Raw genomic sequence first — 26744 nt, forward strand, 5'->3', positions numbered from 1 at the left:
GGAGACCCATGGCCAGTTCTGGGCTCCCCAGCTCAAGGAAGACAAGGAACAACTGGAGAGAGTCCAGTGGAGGCTACAGAGATGATGAGGGGACTGAAGCATCTCTTGTATGAGGAAAGGCTGAGAGACCTGGCTCTAATTCTTCTCTTCCAGAGAAGAGCAACAAAGCTGGTGAAAGGGCTGGAGAACAGGCCTTATGAGGAGCGGCTGAGAGAGCTGGGGTTGTTTAGCCTGGAGAAGAGGAGGCTGAGGGGTGACCTCATTGCTCTCTACAACTACCTGAAAGGACGTTGTAGAGAGGAGGGTGCTGGCCTCTTCTCCCAAGTGACAGGGGACAGGACAAGAGGGAATGGCCTCAAGCTCCGACAGGGGAGGTTTAGGCTAGACGTTAGGAAAAAATTCTTTACAGAAAGGGTCATTGGGCACTGGAACAGGCTGCCCAGGGAGGGGGTTGAGTCACCTTCCCTGGAGGTGTTTAAGGCACGGGTGGACGAGGTGCTGAGGGATATGGTTTAGTGTTTGGTAGGAACGGTTGGACTCGGTGATCCGGTGGGTCTCTTCCAACCTGGTTATTCTGTGATTCTGTGATTCTGTGATTCTGTAATTAGCCTGGAGAAGAGAAGACAGAGCAGGGACCTTATCAACGCTGATCAGTATCTAAAGGGCAAGGGTCAGGAGGACGGGGCTAGGCTCTTTTCAATGACAGCCTGTGGCAGGACAAGGGGCAACAGGGACAAACTGGAGCATGGGAAGTTCCACCAGAATACGACGAAAAACTTATGTACTTTGAGGGTGACAGAGCACTGGAACAGGCTGCCTAGGGAGGGTGTAGCCTTCCTTCGTTTACTGGGAAAATAAGTCAAACAGGTGGTTTCACAAAGAACATTAACATAAAATATTTATTTATTCATGCAGCTAATTAGACATATCTGTCAGCAAATTAAGCACTATTGTACAGAGATGGTACAACGGATGAAGACAGCCTTAGTTTTTCAGCTAGAGTCCTTTACAGGGGTGTAGTTTCCAGGCAAGAAAACAGACTTTTTTAATATTAGGGTCGCACACAGCACGGATTCTAGGAGTAAAACTACCCCAATTTTGAAGTTAGGCGTGCAATCCAAGCTGAGTGTGTCTACAGGCCCTCTGGAAGATGATTTATCCTATCCAAAGACAGGATGAGGAACTTGCTAAACTTAAAGTAAAAGCAGCTGCCAAAAAGATAAACTGCTTGCAGGTGGCAAGGAAATTACATAAAGGAACCACATTACAGGCTTAGAATAAATAAATATCACCTATAAAAAGGACCAGAAAGGAGCTCTCATGTTAACTAGCAGAGTAATGGAGACTATTAGGAGTAAAATGACATTTTTCAGAAAGTGGAAATTGTGTCCAAATGAGAAAAACAGAAAACAGTACAAAATCAGTCACGGTAAGGCCAAAACAGGCTTTAAGAGGCAATATTCTGAAAACCATAAGAACTAATAATAAAGCCTTTTCCAGAATTTGGAAACCTACAAGAGAACCTATAAAACTAAAAGATGATCAAAATGTACCAGGACTGCCCAAGAAAGGTAAGACCACCAAAAAACAGCTCATATTTATAGGAATATTAACTGCAGAGCTTGGGGAGGGTCTCACTGTTAGATATCCATGGTGAATCACTCAAACACTGAGGCTGGTGACACCTCTGAAGACCATCCATCCAATCCTCCTGCTAGATGTAGGGTCAACTAGAGTGGGTTGCTAACTGTCTCCAGCTGGGGTATCTCCAGGGCTGGAGCCACCACAACCTGCCTGGGCACCGAGTACCAGTGTTCAAACACCTGACAGTAAAAAGGTAAATGAAATTAAAATAATTAAGTTCAAGGGAAATCCGTATATCAATTTGTTACCATTGCTTCTTGGTCTTTCATGGGGCACCACTCCAAAGCGTCTGTCTCCACCTTCTGTACTCCCCCTGCCATAAGGTATTTAAACACACTGATAAAGCCCTCTGAGCCATCATTTGTCGAGGTTAAACAGTCCCAGCCCTCTTAGCCTCTCCTCCTATGACAGATGCTCCAATTCCTTAATCATTGCAAAGACTTTTAAGCTGAAGCCGTAAATGAAGAGTTTTTCAGAAAAACTGATAACTACTAATAACAGTTTCCTAGAAGCAGATGGAGCCACCCTAAAGAAACTGAGACTCAGAAGCAACGCGTTACTCCTCAGCATGCACTAGGCAAACTGGCAGGGGCCCAAGTAAACCACAAATTAACGCACAAACAGTATGAGTTAGAGAAAACCCAGAACCTAAATTTACAACCCATTTTAGATATCTGAAAGGGAGATGTCCAAATATGAGCTTGTCACCATAAATTCCCTTTATGGTTGCTAAAAAAGAGTGCTCCAGCAGGCAGCTCACCACATTAGCTTCTGGCATTGCCCTGGATGGTGGAGGAGCTGCCTCTGTGGGGCCAGTGTACCTCCATGCTTGGATTTTCGTTACTATAGAATCATAGAATGGTCTGTGTTGGAGGGGACCTCAAAGCTCATCTGGTTCCAACCCCTTTGCCATGGGCAAGGACACCTCCCAATGGATCAGGTTGCTCCAAGCCCCATCCAACCTGGCCTTGAACACCTCCAGGGATGGGGCAGCCACTGCTTCTCTGGGCAACCTAGACCAGGACCTTCCCATCCTCACAGCAAAACATTCCTTCCTAAGATTTCATCTCTATCTCCCCTCTTTCAACTGAAAACCATTCCCACTCATCCTGTCCCTGCACTCCCTGATAAGAGCCCCTCCCCGGCTTTCCTGGAGCCCCTTTCAGCACTGGAAGCTGCTCTAAGGTCTCTCCAGAGCCTTCTCTTCTCCAGACTGAACAAGCCCAAGTCTCTCAGCCTGTCCTCATATGGGAGTTGGTCCTGCCCTTGCATCATCTTTGTGGCCTCCTCTGGATTCACTCCAACAAATCCATGTCCTTCATGTGCTGAGGTCACCTTACCGTGAACCAGACGTGCGCAGTTCATCCTATCGATCACCCTGGTGAAAGTGCCCAGCTCTCCCCTTGGGCTGGCAGAGGGGGCTGTGGTGACTGGGTCAGATGGAACGGTTTCTCTTGCAGGCACCCAAAGTTAAAGGGGGTGAATGGTGCTTTCAGAAGCTTTCTAAGAACACAGGCGATATATTAGTCCCACTGGCTGCAGGAGTATCAGAAAATAACACAGCAAGCATAGAACTGCATTTTCAAGACTGTAGTGTCTTTTCAAAATGTGCACTCAAACTACTTCCATTTTCTTACCCTCTGTGGGGCTGGATGTACCAAGAACTCAAGTAAAATTTTTGTGCTTCTGTCTTCTTGCCCAAGACCTCTGTGTTCTAGGTGTGAATACCACCTTCTCTGCTGCTTGGTAACTTCAATATTGCCCTTTTCTGCACAAGATTTTGTGGAGCCGTCTTGATGCTCTAAAGCAAATAAATTGCTAGGCGACTCCTGCCAGAGGTCAAGCCTTCATCTCTGGGACTGCAACTACTTCAGAAATGTGAGTCAAGAGAATTGTTTTGGGAAGCCATGGACATCTTGCACCCTTAATTCCTCTTGCCCCAAATCTGATTCACATGGCTGGGAAGAACATTTCTTATTTAGAACTGCATGAAGTCAGTCTCCTTCCCTGAAAGGATTTAGGCTCATGTCACGTGGATGAAATGGAGTTTTGGAACAGGGGAAAACAAGGAGGACATGCCTGAGCAAAGAAAACATGTTCTGGGGAAGCGTTGCTTTGTTATAAATGGTAACAGTGTGAAAAGCAGTAGACAAAATGCAGTTCTATCTGACAGCTGATGCACCAGCGCTCGCCTGACGCATTTAGGATTGTGAGACATGAGGCAATCCCCAGGGTCCAGGCAACCCACTCACTCTAAAAACACGAGTCCAATAATAAAGTAGGAGTGGACTGAAACCTTTAACCAAAGTGTTCGAACAGCAACAGAGATTTGGTAATAGAGGAAAAAAGCACAACAAAACACATTTTGAAAAGAAAAATTGTGCTTTAAGTATCAGTTTAATCATAGACTGTATACCCGATGTTAAGTATTTTTATCTTTAATTGGTAGTTCCTTCCTGCATCTGTGTTTGTGGTGTTAGATGGCTGCAAAATAATTGCTTTCTCTTGTGTTGACATGACACCAAGGATCATTATTCGACAGAATCACTGCCTTCTAACAGCCAACTTAGGGAATATTTCTAATCCAGTGATAGTTAACTGAGTCCATTTATACACTATCCTTTTGTAATAGATGGAAAAGAGGAATATATGCAGCAAAACATGGGCTGGTACTAAGAATTCATGACTTAATCAAATGCATATGTCTGCAAAAAAGAGAGGGAGACGCTGTGGAGAGGATTCACAGATTTGAAGGAAAGTTTGCAAATTAATTCTCAACAGTGAGGTAACACAACTTGACAGAACATGACTAATGACAACATACGCTGTCATAATAACTGAATGATGTGTCAATTATCAATAATGATGTAACACTGACAATGTGGCACTACCACCAATTACAGCTGAGCTACAATGCTGAACGAAGAACCACCTCCTCTTGCTTGTTTTGAAACCTGCCCCAAACCAGTGTCATTGGCTACCTCTAGATCTCTTTTAAGAGAAAAGAGGGGATACTCCAGCCTGTCCACCTTCCTCTGGCTCAGGGTTTCAGGCACTCCCAATACTATCTCCCTAAACTACACTGTACCATTCCGACTGCACCAGTTTTATGTCCTCCTCATGATGATCAGATGATCCGAGGGCTGAAGCACCTCCCATACAAGGACAGGCTGAGAGAGTTGGGGTTGTCCAGCCTGGAGAAGAGCAGGCTTTGAGGAGATCTTACAGCAACTTTCAAGTACTGAAACAGGCTCTAGGAAAGCTGGGGAGGGACTTTTTACAAAGGCACAGAGTGATAGGATGAGGGGGAATGGCTATATGGCTATAAATTGGAGAGGGGTAGACTTAGACAAGAAATAAGGAGGAAATTCTTCACAATGAGGGCAGGGAGGCCCTGGCCCAGGTTGCCCAGGGAAGTTGTGGCTGCCCCATCCCTGGAGGTGTTCAAGGCCAGGTTGGATGGGGCTTGGAGCAGCCTGATCCAGTGGGAGGTGACCCTGCCTATGGTAGGGGGGTTGGAATTAGATGATCTTTAAGGTCCCTTACAATTCAAACCATTCTATGATTCCCATTCTGTAAGACCCCCTGAAGATACATTTGCCCAGGACACAGCAAAGTAATTCTTTGCTTTGTTACAATTTTTCTTAGCTGGATTTTGAAGTCACTGAAAGAGCTGTTGTGAAAGGATAAAAGACAACTCCTTAGCATTCCTTTTTTTTCACAGCTCATGTTTAGGTCCGTGTTGCAGGCAGAAATAGACAATGATATCAAACTCATCACCTTGCTTTATCAGTGGAGGGTGGGGTCAAAATCCTGCTAAAAAGCAAACTGCTGAAAAGAAGTCTAAAAAAAAAATATCTGAATTCATGGCCTCAAGTCCTACCAAGGGAGGTTCAGACTTGACCTCAGGAAAAAAAATCTTCACTGAAAGGGTTATCTCTCACTGGCTGCACAGGGAGGTGGTCAAGTTCCCATCCCTGGAGGGTTTTAAAGGACAGGTAGATGGGTTGTTCAAGGATAAGATTTAGTAGCAGACAGGTACAGTTGGACTTGATGATCTCAAAGGTTTTTTCCAACCTAGTGATTCTATGAAACACCTTCCCATGAATGCTCTATGGTCACAGGGCTGATGGTGGGAGGATAGGGAAATAACACAGTGCCTTGCTCTGTGGTGTTTCCCCACTTTGCATTAGGGAATATGAGTGACTGGGAGCAGGTACCAGAGGATGAGGGGCTGCAGCAAGACTAGGGTGCACATTCACCCTGGATATTGGAACAACAGAGACTTTTCTTTGGGAATTCACTTTCAAGCACCTCTGTGCGTTTGTGCTTCACAAGGCAGAACATATATCACAGGATGCAAGTGTTGCTATGGGAACTGTCAGAAATAGCACCACATATATATAACCCAGCACACCCTCCACAATACACTCCCTTTGCTGATAGCGACTGGAGACCCTTCACATTTCTGAAAGTGGCTCTCTCCTTCACGCCTTATCACAAATCACCTCCTGGAGCAATGAGAATTAGTTGTTTTTATAAAGGCACATCTCTTACAAGATGCTCTCAGAAAACAGCCACTGCTTTACAGTAAATCTGAAAGCCGGGCTTTACAACCCAGAGACAGCTCAGCACTTTAATACTTGCTGCAGTGTGTTGGGGTAGAAAAAATGACAGGCAGGGAGCATTTCAGAGTTCCTTTCTTCAGACATGCTTCTTGTCAGTGGCAGTGTGAGGTTTCATCATGTGAGAAGATGCCACACACCCTCTGGAACAGCTCCATCCTTCCACCATCAGCCCTGTGACCATATGGACACCAGTACAGGGCTCAGAGACCAACATGCACAGACTCTACCACCAACACCCACTTGCATCTCTTGCACCAAGCTATTTACGAGCAGCAAGCTTGCTGTTGCTTGATGTTGAGAGAGAGGTAATCTCAGAGCTCTGGAAGTTCCAGAGAAGTTGTACCGTCTCTGGCACGTGCTTGCCCCTAGCTGAGAAATCACAACAGCCAATTTACCAAGATGCCCTGCTTGGCAGGCAGCGAGGGCTGCATCACATTCCAACCTACTGAAGTGCCTGGATTTCAGCAGTAGCACCTCACTCTCTGGTCACACTTGACAAGGAAGAACACTTCTGTTCCTTGCAAAGTTAGCACTATCTGATGCCTCCCTGAAGCCTTTAACCCCACCAAGCCTCTCCACACACAACTGGGGGAGAATTACAGCACATAAGAGCAAGTGTGATTATTCATCCTTCAGTCTCACCTCTGAACACGCTGTTGTTCCTCTGGTGTTGCTGGGTGCTGTGAAGTTCCCCAACATCTTACCTGGGATGAACCAAACTAAGTAGCTCTGTCATCTACAAACAGTGTCACAGAATCACAGAATCACAGAATCACCACCAGGTTGGAAGAGACCCACCAGATCATCGAGTCCAACCATTCCTATCAAACACTAAACCATGCCCCTCAGCACCTTGTCCACCCGTCCCTTAAACACCTCCAGGGAAGGTGATTCAACCCCCTTCCTGTTCCAGTGCCCAATGACGCTTTCTGTGAAAAATTTTTTCCTAATGTTCAGCCTGAACCTCCCCTGGTGGAGCCTGAGGCCATTCCCTCTTGTCCTGTCCCCTGTCACCTGGGATAAGAGGCCAGCTCCTCTGGTCACTACCTCAGCCTCTAAGCAACTAAGAACATGATGGTCCCACTCTGCCTTTGGCTGCACTAAAAGCTAAGCATCTCTCCCTATCCTCTGTGGATGTGTCTCCTCCCCAGTTTGCAATGTGATTTCACCAGTACAGACAGAAGCAGCACTGGTCAAGCTATACAGGTACTGGCAACACCGAATCAAGTCAGTACAAACATGAGAGGGGGCTTCACACCTCTATAAGCAGTCAGGATCCTGGCTGGGTCACCACTGGCCCCATATTAAAGCTGTACTGTAGCAACTTTACTGTTTTTAGGATTCAAACATATCCACATCTGCCACAGTCCCTTCTCCACAGGAGAACCTAGGTCTCTCCTGCTGGAAGGTGAGAGAAAAACAGGCTGTTCTAGGAGCCTTTCATTGGTTAAGGCACATAGAAGGCAGATACAAATAGAAAAAGCGAATAGAAGACAAAATCCACAGAGGGCTGGCCTGAAATCTTTGCAGCACTTCCAGGGTGTCAGCAAGAATCTGACCATTTTTAAGACAGTTTTTGGATGTATTTCACATGTTCTTTTAGCACAGACATGCCTTAACGCTGATGATGGTGCAGAGATAGGATGAGGGGGAACAGTTTTAAACTGAAAGAAGGGAGATTTGGATGAGATCTTAGGAAGATTTTTTTCCTGTGAGGGTGGTGAGGTACTGGCACAGGTTCCCCAGAGAAGCCGTGGCTGCCCCATCACTGGAGGTGTTCATAGCCAGGTTTGAGCCACCTGATCCAGTGGGAGGTGCCCCTGACCATGGCAGGGGGTTGGAACTGAATGGGCTTTAAGGTCCCATCCAACCCAAACCATTCCATGATTCTTCGGCAATAAATGAAACATACCTAGGATGACTTTTGGTCTTATTCATTCGTAATTGTCCCTTTCTACACTACTGACCGGTTTTATGCTCCAGAATATGAAGGGTGGTATATGAGACATCTATTGGGAATGATCCTCAGCCTATCCTCACTCCTGAACTGCCAAGGAGAGAGCCAGATCTCTTCATCCAACACCAGGAGCAGAATATGTGCTGACAATGAGACAGGACAGACAGCAGAGGTCCAGCTCCACAAGTGTCTCCTGGCACTGTTTAACTGACAAGAACAGACATTGCCTCTGGATGATGGCAGAGAGGAAGGAAAAACTCAGGTACGTAGACAAATATGAGACGAGCATAAATGAGGACTGAATGAGTGACTAATGCATGATGAGGATCTAATGAGAGGCTGGCAGGATCCAGGAGAAACAGAAGGTCAGCTGGACTCAGCAGTCCATGCTCAGACAGGAGAGAGCATTCAGGGAAGAGATGGTGGCAGGATATTGCCTCTTCTGAAGATGCGCATTTCTGTGATGGCAAATGCTAGCTTGGACCTCTCCTGGCCTCTTCTTTCTTTTGATCCAATACAAAGAAAAATGGGGGGACACAGATCCACACATGATGGAATTTGAAGCTTTGGAAGGCATTTGTCCTCATCTCTTCTCCAACCAATCCAGTGCTTCATCTTTTGCTTGAATCCCAGAGCTGAGATCCAGACCTCAGCCCAAATGGAGCCATGAGTGGTATGGGGAACAACTGGGAGTGGTCAGGTCAGAGAGCAAACGGGAACAGGCTGCAGAGAGTCTGGGCCAACCTGAACTCCCAGAAGTTTTAAAGGCAATGTTGGAGCTTCTCTTTTCAAATTTCACTTCACAAGATATAAAGATGTAAAGGCAGGTAGTGATGAGCCGGTGAAACGCACAGTGAAGGACAATTGCTTGATTAATGTAAAGAAATGGAGGAAAATAAAATCTATTTTCAGGACGACTCCATTACATTTGTGTTTTAACCCAAAAAGAGACAGCAGTTTCTAGACCAGTCGTACACAAAACCGGGTCTGCAGTAGTTACAAAGTTATTGAAAGCCCAACAGAAACATAATTCCATTCCAGATCAATATTTGGATTACTTGCTGGTCTATAAGTAGATTTGCAATTGGAAAAAATTGGGAATGGCTGTTGCGACGTGAGGCAGGAAGGAAAACAGCTGTCTGAAATCCAAGACCTTTCTCCAACAGAGTATTTGTCCAAAAATCATGAAGGAGAACAGGAGGCAGAGTGGGTATTTCTCATTTAATATGTATCTTGGAATGAAAAGATGCCGTGGCTGGAAGGAATATTAGTCTCTTTTTTATTGAAGCAGAAGTTTAGTGCCAAATGTTCATGAATGTGTCTTGAATGGACAATGTATCTCATGCAGGACAACACATCTCTCTCACTTTTAGCTAGGACCAGCTGTGAACTGCACGGGAAGAGGCTCCATTATGTTTATGATGCAGTAAGAAGGGCTCTGCCAATGTCTGAATCTCTCACAGTTTTGCTCTAGCAGCTCACTGTTATTCAATTTACTACATGAGCCCGACTCAGTGAAGCAACAACCTATGAAAATGGAAAGATGCTTAAGAATTAAATTATCTTGATCACAAAGAAAGGGAAGTGACATTTTGGCTAATGGATGAAGACTACAATTAAATTGGGACTATCTAATGCCTGAACTTCTCCCTGCATCAGCTCATTCGGATGTACATCTGTAAACATGTACACAAATTGCATCGTTTCTTTGCTATTGGGCTGATAAATTATTTGGTGATTGTGACGGTCACTGTCTGTCCTGATTTTGGCTGGGATAGAGTTCATTTATTTCCTAGTAGCTGGTGTAGTTCTATGGTTTGAATTCAGTATGAGAACAATGTTGATAACAGAACAAAACAAGTGGTGGACAATGCAATCGCTCACCACTCAGATGCCCTGCCTGTCCTGGATCAGTGACTCCTCTCCCCTGAGCTCTCCCCGAGTTTATATACTGAGAATGACATTATGTGGTATGGAATGTCCCCTTAGGGAGCTTGGATCAGCTGTCCAGGCTATGGTCCCCCCCAGCTTCTTGTGCACCTCCCCGCACAGAGCAGGGGAAGCTGAGAAGTCCTTCACTTAGTATAAACACTGCATAGCAACAATTGGAAACATCAGTGGGTTATCAACATTATCCTCATACTAAATCCAATAGATAGCACTCTACCAGTGACTAGGAAGGAAACTAACTCTATCTCAGCCAAAACTGTCTTAGCAAAAAGTTTTCAAGCAGGCCTAGAGAGGGAAACCGAGCAGATGCCGTTAGTGCTCCTCATAGCTCAGCACTTCCTGATGCGCAAAGCTCTTTCCTCCATACACAAGGGAGACTACACACACCAGAGAAACCATTGTCATGGCTAACTTGGCAGCAGGAAAGCAGAAACCGCAGAATCACCAAGGCTGGAGACACCTCTGGGGATCACCTAGCCCTCTGCTCAAAGCGAAGTCATGTAGAGCAGGTTGCCCAGGGCAATGCTCAGCTGGATCTTGGATAACTCCACGGACGGAGACTCCACAGACTCATTGGGCAAATTCTTCCAATGTTTGGGCATCAAAGAAAAGTCATTCACAAATACTAAATCGTTTTTAAGCCAAGATCATGTCTTAAGCAAGACTGGTATAGTGCCTATTCCTTGGAAGTTCTAGCAACATTCAGCTCCTGCAGCTTTCCTAACACATTCCTGAGGCACCATCTCTGCAGCTCTACTGCAGTCCACATCACCTAGAGCTGTATTTCCTCTAAAACTTCAGTTACCTTCACAATGCAAGGCATCAAATAGACCTGATCCGTCTTTAGCAAATCTTATGACATTTGGTAAGTTTACCTTCAATTCTTTACTTATTTTGTCCTTCAAAATTCGTTCTGAAACTTTGCACTTTGTTGAGTTTAGGCTAATTCATTTGCTCCAACAATCTCCCACTCTTTTAAATATAGGTGCTAAAGAATCTGTTAATTGCTAGTCAGATGGCACCCTCTGATTTGACAGATTGATTATAAAGAATTGCAATGGACTTGGCATTTTTTTCTACCACAGTTTTTAATATTCTGCGATACAGATTGTCACTCTGAGTTGAGCACATCATGCTCTTTGATCTGATTTTCCTCCTATTTTTAATAATCCTTATTTTTGAGAAAAGTTCACTTGTGTGGGTGTTTGAAACAGCCAGCCTTCAAGGACAGTGCATCTTTCAAGCTTAGTAGAGAGGCAGCACCAAGACTCTCACAGCCAAAACATTCCAGGAATGGATCAGGAAATTACAATGAGCAGCTTGGGAAGACATTGTTACTGGAATGGCTCAGCTCTGTCTGCTGGGCTTGTTGTCAGCAGGATTCATCTTCCAATACAGCTGCACCATGGGAGGAGAGAGCAGCCCAGAAAGCCAACCAAAGAAGTGTGCCAACCAGGTTGGAGGAGGAGATTCTTCTCCTCTACTCTGCTCTCTTGAGATCTCACCTCGAGCCCTGATTTCAGTTCTGGAATCCTCAGTACAGGAAGGATGTAGATTTGTTGGAGTGAATCCAGAGGAAGCCATGGACCTGTTCCAAGGGTTAGAGCATCTCCCACACAAGAACAGGTGGAGAGAGTTGGAGTTGTTCAGCCTTGAGACGAGAAGGCTCCACAGAGACCTTAAAACAGCCTCCATGACTGAAAGGGACTCCAGGAAAGCTGGGGAGGGGGCTTTTGATCAGGGAACACATGGATAGGATGAGGGGGAATGGTTCTCAGTTGAAAGAGGGGAGATTTAGATTAGATATGATGAAGATTTTTTTTCCTGTGAGGGTGGTAAGTCATTGGCACAGGTTGCCCAGGGAAGCTGTGGCTGCCCCGTTCCTGGAGGTGTTCAAGGCTAGGTTGGATGGGGCTTGTGCAGCCTGACCCAGTGGGAGGTGTCCCTGCCCATGGGAGAGGGGTTGGAACTAGATGATCTTTAAGGTCCCTCCAACCCAAACTATTCTATGACACCTTGTCTCATCTCCCACCAGATAAGAACAACAGACAGCCCCCTCTAAGGTGATTGGCATCCGGTAGCCCTGGAGAACGGCAGGGCTGTTTCCAAAGTTACCATACCTGAAGGATGACCCAGTGCCCCTCCTTTGCAGCCAGGTCCAGAGCTTGTTCAGCAACAACCTCTTGACCTTGTCCAAGAGAAACATTGTGGAAATTCCTGTTGTTAAATGTATAACCAAGTTTCTTTCCTAAAAGATAAAAAAAAAAAAGAACAATGTTCAGCACTTTCACCTGGAAGGGTGCGCAACGCAGCTGAGCTCAGGCAGCAGCAGCGAGTCAGAGTGTGCAGCCTTATCAAAAACCCTCACAGAAGAGCTATCGCAATGCTTCTAACAGTTATCTTGTTTCTCACACATCCCTTGCCAAAACACTGAAAACAGCAGTAGCTTCTTCCAAACTGCTTTTAATTACAGAGCGGCATCAACACAAAGGTACGTTATTACAGAGTTCCTCCTGTTTAAAGAACATTATTCCCCTGCAACCTTGCATAAAAACATATTTTACAGCGATAGGAAATTAAAATAATTTCCTGCTGATTAAAGAGGCTTTGAACAAGACATCGTTCAGCAGGGAAATGCACCCTGCGATGCATGCTAGAATCAGCAGTAAGGTTAGGAACCCCTTCAGCTTTGAGAAGGCACCTGAAATTAAGTTTGTGTGAGCTTTTTGTGGCCTTAGCCAAGGCCTCCCAGGTTTCATGGAACTATAAATCTGGCAGCCCTCCAGATTTCTCATGGTTTATCATGGGCTTTAGCAGGTGTGGAGATGCTTCTGGGTAGACAACATTGGGTGTGGGAAGGCCCATGGTCAGTGCACTGCAGCAGAGCCTGTGGGAAGGGGTGCTCCGGGAGCCACTGCAACCACCTCCTACAGTCCCTTCTACAGCCCTTCCTGCATGGTGCAGGGTGGGAGCCCCCAAACCCATGCCATTTACTATCCTGCTCTGGAGGAAGGATGGCAACTATTTAGTGTTTCTTCTAGTCTGTGATACTCCTTTGAACTCCTCCAACTCCTCTGTAGAAACCAAGTGACTCAGGTCCTTTAAATGATCATGGCTAAAGATCTCCTGTGTAGACTTCTGAATCCATCCAAAGATGAAGGACAGCAGTTGCTCCTTGTCTCTCAGAAGAAGCAACTGCCTGGAGCAAGGTCTCTCAGAAGATGAGCACCAATTTGTGCTGCCAGAACAAAGCAGCCCAACAAACATCCACGTGGGCTCCACACATCATAGCAGGATGCATTTGGCTCAGCCGAGGAATCAGTACCCATCCCTACCTGCTGATCTCTTGGGATTGCCTACACTTATCTCTGCAATTGGGTTACCCTTCATCCAGACGGTGCACCCTTAATTCCCGATTTCTGGCAGGCAGGTTTTACAGTAAAACAAGGAAAAGATTTGTCTTGCGAGAGTTAGGATTCAGCTCTTGGTACAAGATTGGGAACAGATGGCCGTAAGTAAAACAAACATCCAAACTGTTCCAGTTGCTCGAGCTCCCTGCTTAGTCTTACTACAACAACCCCCTGGGCGACAGCGCTCCCTGTATTTGGGAGTCTCCAGTTTTCTTTCTCACCATCTCTGGTGCTGCCAGCTTCGAGGGCTGCTAATCTCCTCCTCTGCCCAGAAGATCCACTCTCTCGAGAACACATGGGGCAAATTTACAGAAGGTAAAGCGCTACCCCAAAACAGGTGATTAATAATAAAATCAATATCAGTTGTTATTTTCACTTCACAGAGAGGAACAGGACTGCAGAGGGGCACACAGTGAGGCTGCGTTGGCTGTCTCACTAAAGGCAATGCCCATCTTCCCTGGAGGGAAGGGATTCCATCCGGAAGGACCTTCACAGGGCTGAGAGGTGAGCCTGTGTGAACCTTATGAAGTTCAACAATTCCAAGGTAAGGTCCTGCACCTAGGTTGGGGCAATCCTAAGTACAATTACAGGCTGGGCACAGAATGGATTGAGAGCAGCCCTGCAGAGAAGGACTTGGGGGTGCTGGTGGATGAGAAACTCATCATGAGCCAGCAAGGAATGCTTCCAGCCCAGAAAGCCAACTGTGTCCTGGGCTGTAACAGAAGTGTGGCCAGTAGGGCAAGGGAGGGGATCCTGCCCCTCTGCTCTGCTCTCATGAGACCTCACCTGGAGCCCTGCATTCAGTTCTGGAGTCCTCAGCACAGCAAGGACATGGATTTACTGGAGTATGAATCCAGGGGAGACCATGAAAATGATCAGAGTGCTGGAACACCTCCTGTACGAGGACAGGCTGTGAGAGTTTGGGTTGTTCGTCCCAGAGAAGAGAAGGCTCTGGTGAGACTTCATAGTGGCCTTGCAGTACCTGAAGGGGCTACAGGAAAAATGAGGATGGTTTCTTTGTTCTGGAGTCCAGGGAGAGGATGCAGGGAAACACTTTTCAGGTGAAAGAGGGGAGATAGAGACGAGATATTCATAGGAAATGTTTTCCTGTGAGGGTGGGGAGGCCCTGGCCCAGGTTGCCCAGAGCAGTGGTGGCTGCCCCATCCCTGGAGGTGTTCAAGGCCAGGTTGGATGGGCCTTGGGCAGCCTGATCCAGTGGGAGGTGTCCCTGCCCATAGCAGGGGGGTTGGAACTGGGTGGGCTTTAAGGTCCCTTCCAACCCAAACGGTTCTATTTGCTGGCTTACAGAAGAGAGAGGACTGAGCAGGCAGACTGCCCTTAGCAGCGAGGTGGGGAAGCTTTCTGAGCACAACAGCGTTTGCTGCATGTTGTCAAGGAAAGGCCCCAGGAGTGAGCAGCATCAGAAAGAAGACATCTTCCATTCACAAGAATTATCTAGCCAGACTTGCACTTTAATAAAAAGTAATGAAGGGCAGAGAAGATATCAAATAATGAATCTGGTCCAAACCCCAGCGAGGCAGGCGTTCGGGCTGAAGCAGCTGTGCTGAAGCAGTGGTTTCATTTCATTAGGGTGGTTTTTTTCACTTTTACTTGCTGTACCTTTTCTGGCTGACTAATCCCAGGTGCTCAGCTACACACATCTTTACAATTCCAATTAAACCATTCATGGCTGGTTTTCAGTCTTTCATTTCTCATACAAGAAAATAACACAATGAGAGACAGGATCATCGGCATGGCTCCAAAAGGAAGCCAGGCACCTGGTAGGACCTTCCTCAGGGGGAAAGTCCCCTTCAATTCATAACAATGAGACCTAATGTTAGGGCAGAAAGAGCATGAAGCAGTCCAGGAACTCCTCACAACTGAGAACTGCCATCTGGCCTGTGCCTCAGGCTGCACTGGGCTTCAACACCTCTGCAAGCTGCTTGTGGGCATGTGGGTAAAGACTGACAAACACTATTCTGGGATGACTGAGAAGGTGTATCGCAGACAGGAAAAGAAATCTACAGGTCAGCATTCTTCCGTCACTTGCCTGGATGATGGCTTAGTTCAGCATTACTGGTTTCTCTGTTGAGGCCACCAGTCTTGCTGATGTTTAGCCTGGGGACCTTCCTGCTAAAAGCCATCCAGGAGCTCTACTGTGGTCTTATGAACTACATGCCTGTCAATGTTTAAGAGGCATTTGGATAATGCCCTTAATAACACACTTCAAGTTTTGGTTAGCCCTGAAGTGGTCAGGAAAGTTGGATGAGTTGATCATTGTAGGTCTCTTCCAGCCTAACTACCGTATCATATCACATCACATCACATCACATTCTATTTCAAACACTTCAAATATATTACACTCCACACTGCCAGGAGCATTGGAAAATTGACCACAAGTCATAGTCTTGGACATAAGTGTAGCACGCTGCTGGAGAAGGAGAAAAATCTTCTAATGAACAGAATGGCAATCTTGAGCAGCCTGAAAGCAGCACCCAAAGGCCTCCAACCCATCTGCTTGAGGAAGATGGAGCCCCTATGCTGTAACAGTCTCAAAAGAGGTGAGTGCAGAGACCTCTGCTCAACAGTCAGACATGACCCCATTTCCAAACCTATTGTAATGTTCAGTCTGAAAAGAGTAATTCTTCTACAATGGAACTCAGACCTAGAACAAGTTCTGCACATTGGCAGCTCTAGATTACAGGCGCTGAGTACAGCAGGCAGTGCACAACAGAAATTACTGCCTTCTCAGGTTAGAAACCTTAGACAAGCCCCTTTGGCTTCAAAGCCCACTGACAGCACTCCATCCAACCACCCACATCACAACAACCTCAGGAAGGATGAATTAAAACCTAGGAAATTCTGCTACTAACCAGCAAGACGTTGTAGGGAGCTGATGCTTATTTTTAGCTACCTGACAGTCTATTAGATATCTCTGACGTAAATTATAGGTTGTGTACAAGACCAACTCAGAAATCATCGCACTGTGAACCACACCGGGAATCCAGGCAACGCAGGAAAGAGAGAAGTTTAATTTAAACTTTGGATGACTGTTCAAAAGCCTTTAAGAAAAACAGAAAAAAAACCCAATAAAAGAAACAATCACATCCCTTCACAATTATCTATTTTTAACAGATTACTCCATTATCTACAAAGAGATCAGGAAAAAAAAACAAAACAGAAGAATGTCATGCCAAGATAATTATGCAGAAGATAAAAAACAGTGTTGTGATATGCCTAGAGACATGATTTATTTACCTTGTTTCTCCACATCCTTCAGTGGGTCGACTCCTGGGGACAGGATAAAAAACACTGGGGTTGCAGGTCCTGATTCCTCAAAGGTTGTTGCAAAATCCAGAGATCTGCCCACCACATATTTACTGCCAAGTTTTTCTTCTACAAAATCTCTGCCAGTAAGAAAAATGTTTTGTTCAGAAAAGTCAGATTTCCCTGCAAATAATCAGTTAATTAGTTTTCATTTTGCCAATTCAAACAAATTAGAAACAACAAAAAAAAATGGGGATGGAATAATGTTAGAGAGGATCTTCAGGCTGGGCTTCAGGATTAATCCTTAAAAAGCAACGTGTGGCACTTTTACAGGGATAAAATGACACATGGCACACCAATACCTGACAAATGAAAGGATGTGAGAAAACAGTGGGACCTCCCAGCCCTGTGCTGTATTCAGAAGTTCAATACAAGTAAAGGCAGAGGTATCTCAGGAGAGAAGAAATAGTTAAGTTAATGTACAGAGAGCTGCCGTGTGCTTTGTAACCCATACAGCCTTTTGAAAGGAAACAGCATTCCTTTAGATTCAGCACCAAAAGTCACAAAAAGTCCAGATGATTTACCAAATGACTTTGTTCTGGAAAGAAAAGCTCTAAGAATATCTACCGGGTGTAGCTTAACCTCTATATGAGAGTCATGAAGGAAAATACAACTGAGTGAACAGGACAAAAATCAGCTCCACAGCATTTGAGGGGCTCTTGATGAGGGAGTGCAGGGATAGGATGAGGGGGAATGGCTTCAGATGGAAGAGGGGAGATTGAGATGAGATCTTAGGAAGAAATGTTTTGCTGTGAGGGTGGGGAGGCCCTGGCCCAGGTTGCCCAGAGCAGTGGTGGCTGCCCCATCCCTGGAGGGGTTCAAGGCCAGATTGGATGGGGCTTTGAGTGACCTGATCCAGTGGGAGGTGTCCCTGCTCATGGCAGGGCATGGGACTGGATGGACTTTAAGGTCCCTTCCAACCCAAAGAATTCTATGATTCTAGCACCCAGAAACAAGTCTGTTTCTGCTGGGATTCACAACTTGTGGGATTTGATGATACTGCAGGTATCCAAAACTCGATGAATGTGCTAAGAAGCACACGACCTTGAAATGCTACCGGTTAAACTAGGGACGTTGAGGCTGAAGTCTTCATGGACAGAGCATGCAGCTCTCTAGTGCTCTCCAGGATTCCCTACTTTATGAAGGGTCACAGACACAACACAACTTTGAAGGTGCTTAGGAAAATGTCACACCAGATGACCAATGCCCTTCTGTGTGGTGGCTTTTTTGAAGAATGTGATAATATCAAGGAGGAACCTGGAAGTCAAAGGCATTTTGACAGTCATTGTTACCACTGCTAATCTCAAATTTGCTTTTAGGGTATGAGATTCCCCTAAACAAAAGCTCTTCTTAAGACTTTTGGGCCTGGTTTCTGCATATCCTGTATTTTAAGAAGAATTTTATTTGTGAAGTTCTATAAAATCCTGTTACTGATTGCACATGTGTATATTCTAACCAGCTTCTGGATAAGAAACAAACAAACAAACAAAAAACATTTAAATACTCTTGTGCAAACAGAAAAGCTTGATGCATCCAGACCCTAAAAATATCCAGCCCAGCTTTTGAACTTGGATTCTTTTACCTTTTCATAAAAGGGTAATATGAAAAGAATTGAGGAATTGAAACTTTATGTTCTGGTTATTTTTGATCTGTGTGAGTCTCTCCATTTTGATTGAAAGGAGTGAATTAAACTTGCTTAAACGAAGCATGCACGAAAAGCTCAGAAAGACAAGAATTTATCTTACTCAAACTAAATAAAAACAGTAAAAACAATCTTTTCAGCTGAAAGAACATGGGGAGAATCCAGTCCTAAAAAGAGTATCAAATGTAGAAGATGGTTTAGAATAGTGTAATTGTCATAAATAATTAGTATTTAATTCAATAAAAAATAATAACATCAACCATAGTGAGACTTCACTCAGTTTTGTCTGTATTTTTCTGTGAAATTTAAAGCACGAATAGAAATCTAATCCATACGCTGAGAAAGCAATCTGCCACACACATCCCTATACGTGCACATGCCAGATGGTGGAGCAATATAAACTATCTGAGAGGCAGTGGCAAGAGAGGCATTGCAGAAATGTCAGATCATCGACTACTAGCACAAAGAAGAAAGAAAACAAGTCCTAATGGACTGAAAGACCTTTAGTCTCTCCTGGAAGAAGCATATTGCATTTGCACATCTTCATAAAATTTAGATTCACCTAGTTACCTTCGCTACCTACTTTACAACTACAAGTTTTACAACTAGCATCACATAAATTTTTCATTTTACAGAAAAAAGAAAAAGATAATGCCTCCGTAAGACTTTGCTTTATTTCTATACTTCATTCCTGTGCCTAAGGAAGAGCCATAAGGGAAGCAGTTGAGTCCCCATCCCTGGAGGAATTTAAAAGATAGGTAGATGAGGTGCTCAGGGCTGTAGTTTAGTAGTGGACAGCTAGGGTTGGACTCAATGATCTCAAAGACCTTTTCCAACAAAACAATTCTATGATTCTATGATAGTAACTAACACTGACCCTAGAACACTAGAAGTTCATTAGTATTGCTAGTACTAGTTCTGTAGTTCACTAGTGTTACTCATTAAAGGACTCTAGCAGATGTATAACACTTGTATGACCATGCTCATTTCTAACTGGGCATGTCTGCTCCTCACCCAATGTGACATACTTGTTCCGTTACCATTGGTGATGTTGGGGTTAGATCTCCCTAAACAAGAAGTTCCAGTTAAATGAATTGTGTTGACTGTCTTGCAGAGTTCAGAGATGACTCATTCAGCAGACTCCTTTACAGGAAACCATCTTGCAGAACTCACATTCCATAATAAATAAAACATAGAAACATGGAATGGTTTGGGTTGGAAAGGACCTTAAAGTCCATCCAGTTCCACCCCCCTGCCATGGGCAGGGACACCTCCCACTGGATCAGGGGCTCCAAGCCCCATCCAGCCTGGCCTTGGACATCTCCAGGGATGGGGCAGCCACAACTTCTCTGGGCAGCCTGGGCCAGGGCCTCCCCACCCTCACAGCAAAACATTTCTTCCTAAGATCTCATCTCAACCTCCCCTCTTTCAGCTGAAAATCATTAACTAAAGTCTAAACACACTCCTGAATTACTCTTGTTCCCTAGAAAACACACTCCTAAATGTGCCTTCCAAGCAAGAACATTACAGAGATGGCAAAGAAGTGCTCCTACCTGACAGCGTAGGTCATGCGATCTGGTCGAATGGCTCTCATTATGCACAGGCGCTGCAGAGCTGACTTGTTCTTCCATTCCTGGGGGAACTTCTCCTTTTCAGGACACTCAGATTCAACAAATTTCTTCCACCGCTTTGCAGATCCTTCGATATCCCGATCCAGGTTTCTGAATTCCTCCATGGATGTGAGAGCCTGGAAAAAATCGGGGAAGGTCTTCAGAAGAACAATCCTATGCGCCTTTGAACCATTTTTCTACCATTACTGACTGCTCATGTTTTGCCCCACCAAAAGAGTCATAACTGGAGCCTGGGAACCACAGCTGGAAAACCACCAGGATCAGACTTTGTTCCTCCTTCTTTTCCCAGTTCTGTTGGCAGCACACTGTCACAGGAATAGGAATTAACACAGGTCATTTGCAAGGCCACAGGAAAATACAACTGAGGACAGTTTCATACCTGTGGAAGGTACACGTCCTTAGTTTTTTGCCACGTGGATCTTCTGAACTGAAACGTGTCTCAAGGCTGCCCACAGAACCTCAGCTCTAAAATCAGGCTGTACCTACCACAGCCTTCCCCAATGGTCTCACCCACTTTGCTGCAACATCTTTCCCCAGCCAGCAATGCTACATATGGCATCCAGGTCTGTCTCCCTGCGGCACAGTCGCTGTGACATGGGAATTTGGAAGTGACAGTATGGGAAAGAATGAAAGAATTGGGCACCATCCACAATGCAGGTCTCCATAACCAAAGCAAGAAGAAATCTACTCTCTTGTTTTGAAACCAGAACTCAGAAACCTCAGGCGACACCCTTGCTACTATCAGCCAGCCCAGAAATGCCTGATTTGGATGGGAGCTGGAAGTTCTGAATTGGCAGCTGACAGGAGGAGCGCATTTGCTGGCATTCCTGGGAGCTGTAAGTCTGCAGACAACCTCCTTAGTGCTCTAACAGACGCAGAGAGAATTGTACAGCAACAATCACAACTGATGGGAAAACATGCTGTTTTGTAAAGGTGCAGCAGCCAGGGTGCTCAGTACCCAAAGCTAAACCCAGGCTTGCCAAGCTTACAAAAACTGCTTTTTAAAGTGATTTCATAATTGGAATATTCATTCTCTTTATGTTTATACACATGCAGATATTTTTCTCTCCCTGTTCCCGTGGGTGTATAACTCTATCTGCGTAGTCTGGTGCACACACCGCAGCACTGAGGCTTTACCACGCAGTCAGAGTGACCATGAAGCCACAAATCTCAATAAACACCATGCGAACCACAATGAGTGGGTGATTTTTTCATACAAATATGCAAACCATCCCGTGCCAATGTAAAAATCAAATCGTTCACATTTCTACTTGCCAAATGCACACCACTATGTACTACAGCTCTGTAGCAGAAATAGGTAGCTGAAGAATGCCCCAACATACAGCTGAGCAAAGCAGTGAATAAATGATAATTACAATGAAAATGGAGCTAGATTTTTTTGCTAGAAAGTGGCAACTATAAATGTTACACAGCAAAGTAAAGAATCCGAATTATCTTTCATGCAAGTGGTGGCAAAATGTATTGCACAGCTTGTGAGGTTCTTCTGGTTTTCAAGCAAAATTCTCGCTGAAACAAACATCTTCAGAGTGTTTTGCATAATCTGAAGCTGTAAGCAGTTGAACATGAAGTGGAAGAGACAAGTGGAGAATAAAAGAGAGTGAATGAGCTATTTTCTATAGAAACAGAAGGATGCATTCGGAGAGAATCAGAAGCTTCTTGATGGGCAGAGGTGTTCCGCACCATTAATGCCCCAGCTCACACCCCATCCTGCTCTGCTGTGGAAAGCAACTGAGAAAATTCCTTGAAAAACACTGGTGTCACACCTTGTTCAGATCAATGAAAAATAAGCACTTGCCAAAGGGCTTTGAATGTCACACAAATGCTCTGACAGATTGCCCTGGATACAATGCTGCTGCCAATGATGCAGCAGCCACCAAAGGCCACCCTGCTTTAAAAACTGCAGGAATGCCAAGCTTCCCCTCTGGAAAGGCTTCCCAATGAGAGCATACAAGCAACGTAAAACTGTGATCTTTCTAATAGACTGAATTTAGTTAGAAGCTGTACTTCATCACAAAGAGTGAACTAGGGGAAGAAATGAGTCTGAAAAAGGGGCTGCTTACAACAAATAAGTTCATGCTTTTAGCAGTGTGAATGCCTGTAGATGACAAAGAGATTGTAAAGCTGTTCCCAGCGGGTGTCATTGACCCAGGACACTTATTGAATGCACACCACAGCATCACAGAGGCAATGGTTGGAATGAATCTCTGGAGATGCCTAGTCCAACATTGTCCTCAGACTAGGATTACAGCCAGTGTTGGATCAGGTCAGCCACAGCTTTGCCTACCTAAGTGCTGACTTCTAAAATGAAGCTCTCTCACCTCTTCTGAGTACCCTGTGGTAGAGCTGCAATGTCCTCCTGGCGAAGACTTTTTTTCAACATGTTCAAGCTGAACCTCCCTACCTGTCATTTGTCATGGTTGTTCCTTATACTCCCTGTGAACAACAAGGAGAGTGTGGCTCATCATCTCATAGCTGGACAAATGCTTCTACCTTCCCCATAGAGCACATGTTTTAGAACCAGAATTAGAGCTACAGGCAGAGAAGTACCTGTAGATATTACTATAAACACTCCTCCAAGAAATCATGCCCTGCCCAAAGTCACAATTTCATCAGTAACTTCTAAGAAGACACAGACAAATGCAGAGTGCTTGGCGCTGACCATCTGCATGCCAGACTCCCAGGTACCCTTAGAAATTAATAAAGAAGGGTATGAGCGAATTGGTGATGCAGCAGATATTGTTTCCATGTACAAATTAGCACTAACGTGGTGAAACGTCAGCAACAGAAGTACTTGCTCTGAAATCAGTGCCATATCTCACTTTCTATGGGCAACTAGAATCCAGAGCAGAGAACATAAGAACTCGAACTTGAGAGTAACAATGAGTATTCTCTTATCTTCCAAAGCCTTGTCCTTGCAGCAATATCCATGATACACCTCTTATAGCTGGACCAAATACAATGGCAGACATTAAAATCAGTGGATTCATCAGGGCAAGTGCTTACATAAAACATTTTAACACTCCTGACTTCTGAAGTGGCTTACTTAAAATACTGCTTTGGCTGCTGATGCTTCAGGAAGTCTCTTGGTGAAGTTAACAAGGGAAACTCTGAAAAATTGCTTTCTTCTTACCAAATGACAGACATGTAATCAGAGATTACAGTCTCTCTCTCCCTGAACAACATGTTGCAGAATCAAGAAAGCTCTAATTGCAAGTCTGTATTACATAAATTAACACTAAAACTTCCATTAGTCAACAATTTTAATTGCATTTATTAGGAGTGATGGTATTAATAAGAGATGTTGTTATTTAAAGGCCTGTGCAATGAAAGCAATCTCAATCAGTAATCTTTCTGTGAATATTAATTGCCTTTCAATACCTCTGCTGTGAAATTTTCCATGAAACCTAGACCAACAATAATATGTCACCGTTTCTAAGCAGCAAGAGTGAAAACAGGAATGGTACGTTGGACAGCAGATGGGTACTACACATCAGCCTGTGTGGGGTAGTTATTTTTGTCAATGTAATGAAAAATACATTTGTGAGTTAGAGTTGTCATGGAAATACAAAGAGACAAAGAATGTGCATCAAAATGAAACATGATCAAAAGGGCTAGAGGACACCAGTTCCTGTCTTTGCAACCCAAGCTGTAATCATCTCTGGTGGCTGGAAACAGGAGGGTCTTGAGTTTACATCTCAAACTGAGACTTTGCCAGCAAAACTTGAGAAGGACTTGGGGGTGCTGGTTGATGAGAAGCTCAACATGAGCCCACAATGTGCACTCACAGCCCAAAAGGCCAACTATTGCCAGCAGGTTGAGGGAGGGGATTCTGGCCCTCCACTCCTCTCTTGTGCGACCTCATCTGGAGTACTGTGTCCAGTTCTGGAATCCTCAACATAAGAAGGAGATGGAACAGGTCCAGAGGAGGCTACAAAGATGATCAGATGGTTGGAGCACCTCCCATATGAGGACAGGCTAAGAGAGTTGGGCTTGTTCAGCCTGGAGAAGAGAAGGCTCCAAGGAGACCCTATAGCGACCTTCCAATACCTGAAGCGGCTACAAGAAAGCTGGGGAAGGACAGTTTACAAAGGCTTGTAGTGATAGGATGAGGGGCAAAGGGTATAAACTGAAGAGAGGCAGATTTAGACGAGGTATAAGGAACAATTTCTTCACCATGAGAGTGGTGAGGCACTGGAACATGTTGCCCAGGGAAGCTGTGGCTGCTCCATCCCTGGAGGTGTTCAAGGCCAGGTTGGATGGGGCTTGGGCAGCCTGATCCAGTGGGAGGTGTCTCTGCCCATGGCAGGGGGGTTGGAACTGAATGATCTTTAAGGTCCCTTCCAACCCAGACTATTCTATGGTTCTATGAAAACAAGTCTCTTCACACCATGTTAAGGCAAGGATCATTGTTTCCTCAGAAAAAATGATTTTTCATTCACTGAATCACAGACAACTTGTTTTATCACTTTGGTTTCCTTTGACAGTTCCTCATCTAAGTCAAAACCAGCCTTAAAGTGGAGCTGATATGTCAGCAGATCCATGGATTTCACACACTGACAAATGCAAAGCACTCTCTTTTTCCCCACATTTTTAGGAAATACGATGTGTATCTGTCACAGGCTTTGAGAAAGAAATCCTAGTTGCCATTGCAGAGCAATGCTGGTGTCATTTCAAGGTGTCCTTAATGCCTTTCTGAGAGTCAACAAAAGGGAATCTTTGCAGAGACAGTGTCCTGGGGCAACGGGGAGAAGTCATCACCAGATGGGCACAACGAGAAAATGAGGCACTCTGCCTCCAGAGGATGGGCTAAGTCTTTAGTGAAAAGAAAACTTCAAAGGTCTGGTGTCACTGCTACTGCATGCAATTTATCTCCTAATGCCAGATACAATACAAGCTTTCGTAGATTTATTAGAGAAAACACTTGCTGTTATCTCTACAGGCAGTTACTCTAAGGACACAATCTGGTCCAAAACAGCCTCAAGTTTAGCCATAATTTCATAAGTTTTCATGAAATATAAAAAAAATAATCTCCATCTTTCCTTCCCCTTGGCTCTGAAGGAAATTATTCTTTAAGAAAAAGATTGTTTTGTATTTTAAACCATTTCCATAATTTAAAATGCCCTGCCCCAGGGGAGAGCAGCTCAGGGGCAAGGCAAGTCAGAATGGTACCTCATTACCATGCTCTGTGCTGACCTAAATAGCGTGGAAAAAAACCCCAATGCAAGTAAACCCAGTGCTGTCCGACTGAGTTTCTAGCACCTATTAACCGAGGTCCCCAGTAGCCACGAGATTGGTTTTAAAAAAAAAGTGAGTTTCTTTTTTAAAAAAGCTCTCCTTACTTTTAAGTCTTCAGGTTAGAATGGATTCACACTTCACTCTTTGCTCCTTACAGATCTTGCTTTTTTTTTGAAAAAAGAAGAAAACTCTACTTAAAAAAAATGAGGTCTGTAAGGAACACACTGAGCAGCAAATGTCTCTATAAAAATCACACAAATTGACAACACTGGAAAAAGATTTAATATTCTCACGGTTTTAATAACCTGTGAGATGATTAAATCTTAACAATTAGTCATGAATTCACTAGCAAAATGAAGGAAGCTTGGTTTTCTGAAGTACACTATACAGATACTTCTCCTGGAAAGGCATGTCATTTACAGACAGGAAAATTCTTTACCATGAAGGTGGGGAGGCCCTGGCCCAGGTTTCCCAGAGAATTTGTGGCTACCCCATCCCTGGAGGGGTTCAAGGCCAGGCTGGATGGGACTTTGAGCAATCTGATACAGTGGGAGGTGTCCCTGCCCATGGCAGTGGGGTTGGACCTGGATGAGCTTTAAGGTCCCTTCCAATCCAAATCATTCTATGATTGCAGATGATTCCCTTCCCTTCCATTTAGAGTTGGGGTTGGAACTGGATGAGCTCTAGGATCCCTTCTGACCCAAACCATTCTATGACTCTGATTACACATCACAGGTAATGGACGTAGCAGATCTAACCTGTGCCAAAGCCACCCAGGCCTCTTAGCCACTCTTAGCATCTCCCTCCAGCAGAGATTTTCATGGCTACGGCTCCTGTATGGATCAAAGCACACAACTGTCCCGGGGTTAGATGCTCATTTCTAACCAGATGGGTATGAACATTCCAACAACATCCCCTTCTCACCCCTTTCCCTCTGTGTTTCTGCTGAAGGTGCTTGCTCAGTTTATGAGGATCAACTCTGCAGCGCCAGCAGGTCCCATCTCCTGGGCTGTGGTACTGTCAGACCGGCAACGTCCAGACCTGGGTTGCCCACATGACCAAAGCAATGGAAGGCCAGGCTGGATGGGGCTTTGAGCAACCTGATTCAGTAGGAGGTGTCCCTGCCCACGGCAGTGGGGTTGGAACAGGATGAGCTTTAAGGTCCTTTCCAATCCAAATCATTCTATGATTGCATATGACTCCCTTCCTTCCATTTAGAGAGTGCAAGAAGGATCAGCTGACAGCAGGCTTTGTGGCAGGGGTACATTGAGAGTGAAGGATAGAGGCTGACGGTACTGT

General features: G+C 44.9%; 1 protein-coding gene across 2 annotated transcripts in view; it reads right to left on the reverse strand.

Moving 5' to 3' along the window:
• DNAH9 (dynein axonemal heavy chain 9) overlaps window positions 1–26744 on the reverse strand; it is a 177235-nt gene that overhangs the window by 24010 nt on the left and 126481 nt on the right. For both annotated transcript variants that reach the window (XM_069872298.1, XM_069872299.1), the window contains 3 exons: window positions 20112–20305; window positions 16848–16996; window positions 12300–12427 (listed from right to left, as the gene is read on the reverse strand). In XM_069872298.1, the coding sequence (XP_069728399.1) occupies window positions 12300–12427; window positions 16848–16996; window positions 20112–20305 (471 nt within the window). The remainder of the gene's footprint in view (window positions 1–12299; window positions 12428–16847; window positions 16997–20111; window positions 20306–26744) is intronic.

The sequence above is a fragment of the Phaenicophaeus curvirostris genome, chromosome 19 (genome assembly GCF_032191515.1).
Source record: "Phaenicophaeus curvirostris isolate KB17595 chromosome 19, BPBGC_Pcur_1.0, whole genome shotgun sequence".
Classification (NCBI taxonomy): Eukaryota; Metazoa; Chordata; class Aves; order Cuculiformes; family Cuculidae; genus Phaenicophaeus; species Phaenicophaeus curvirostris.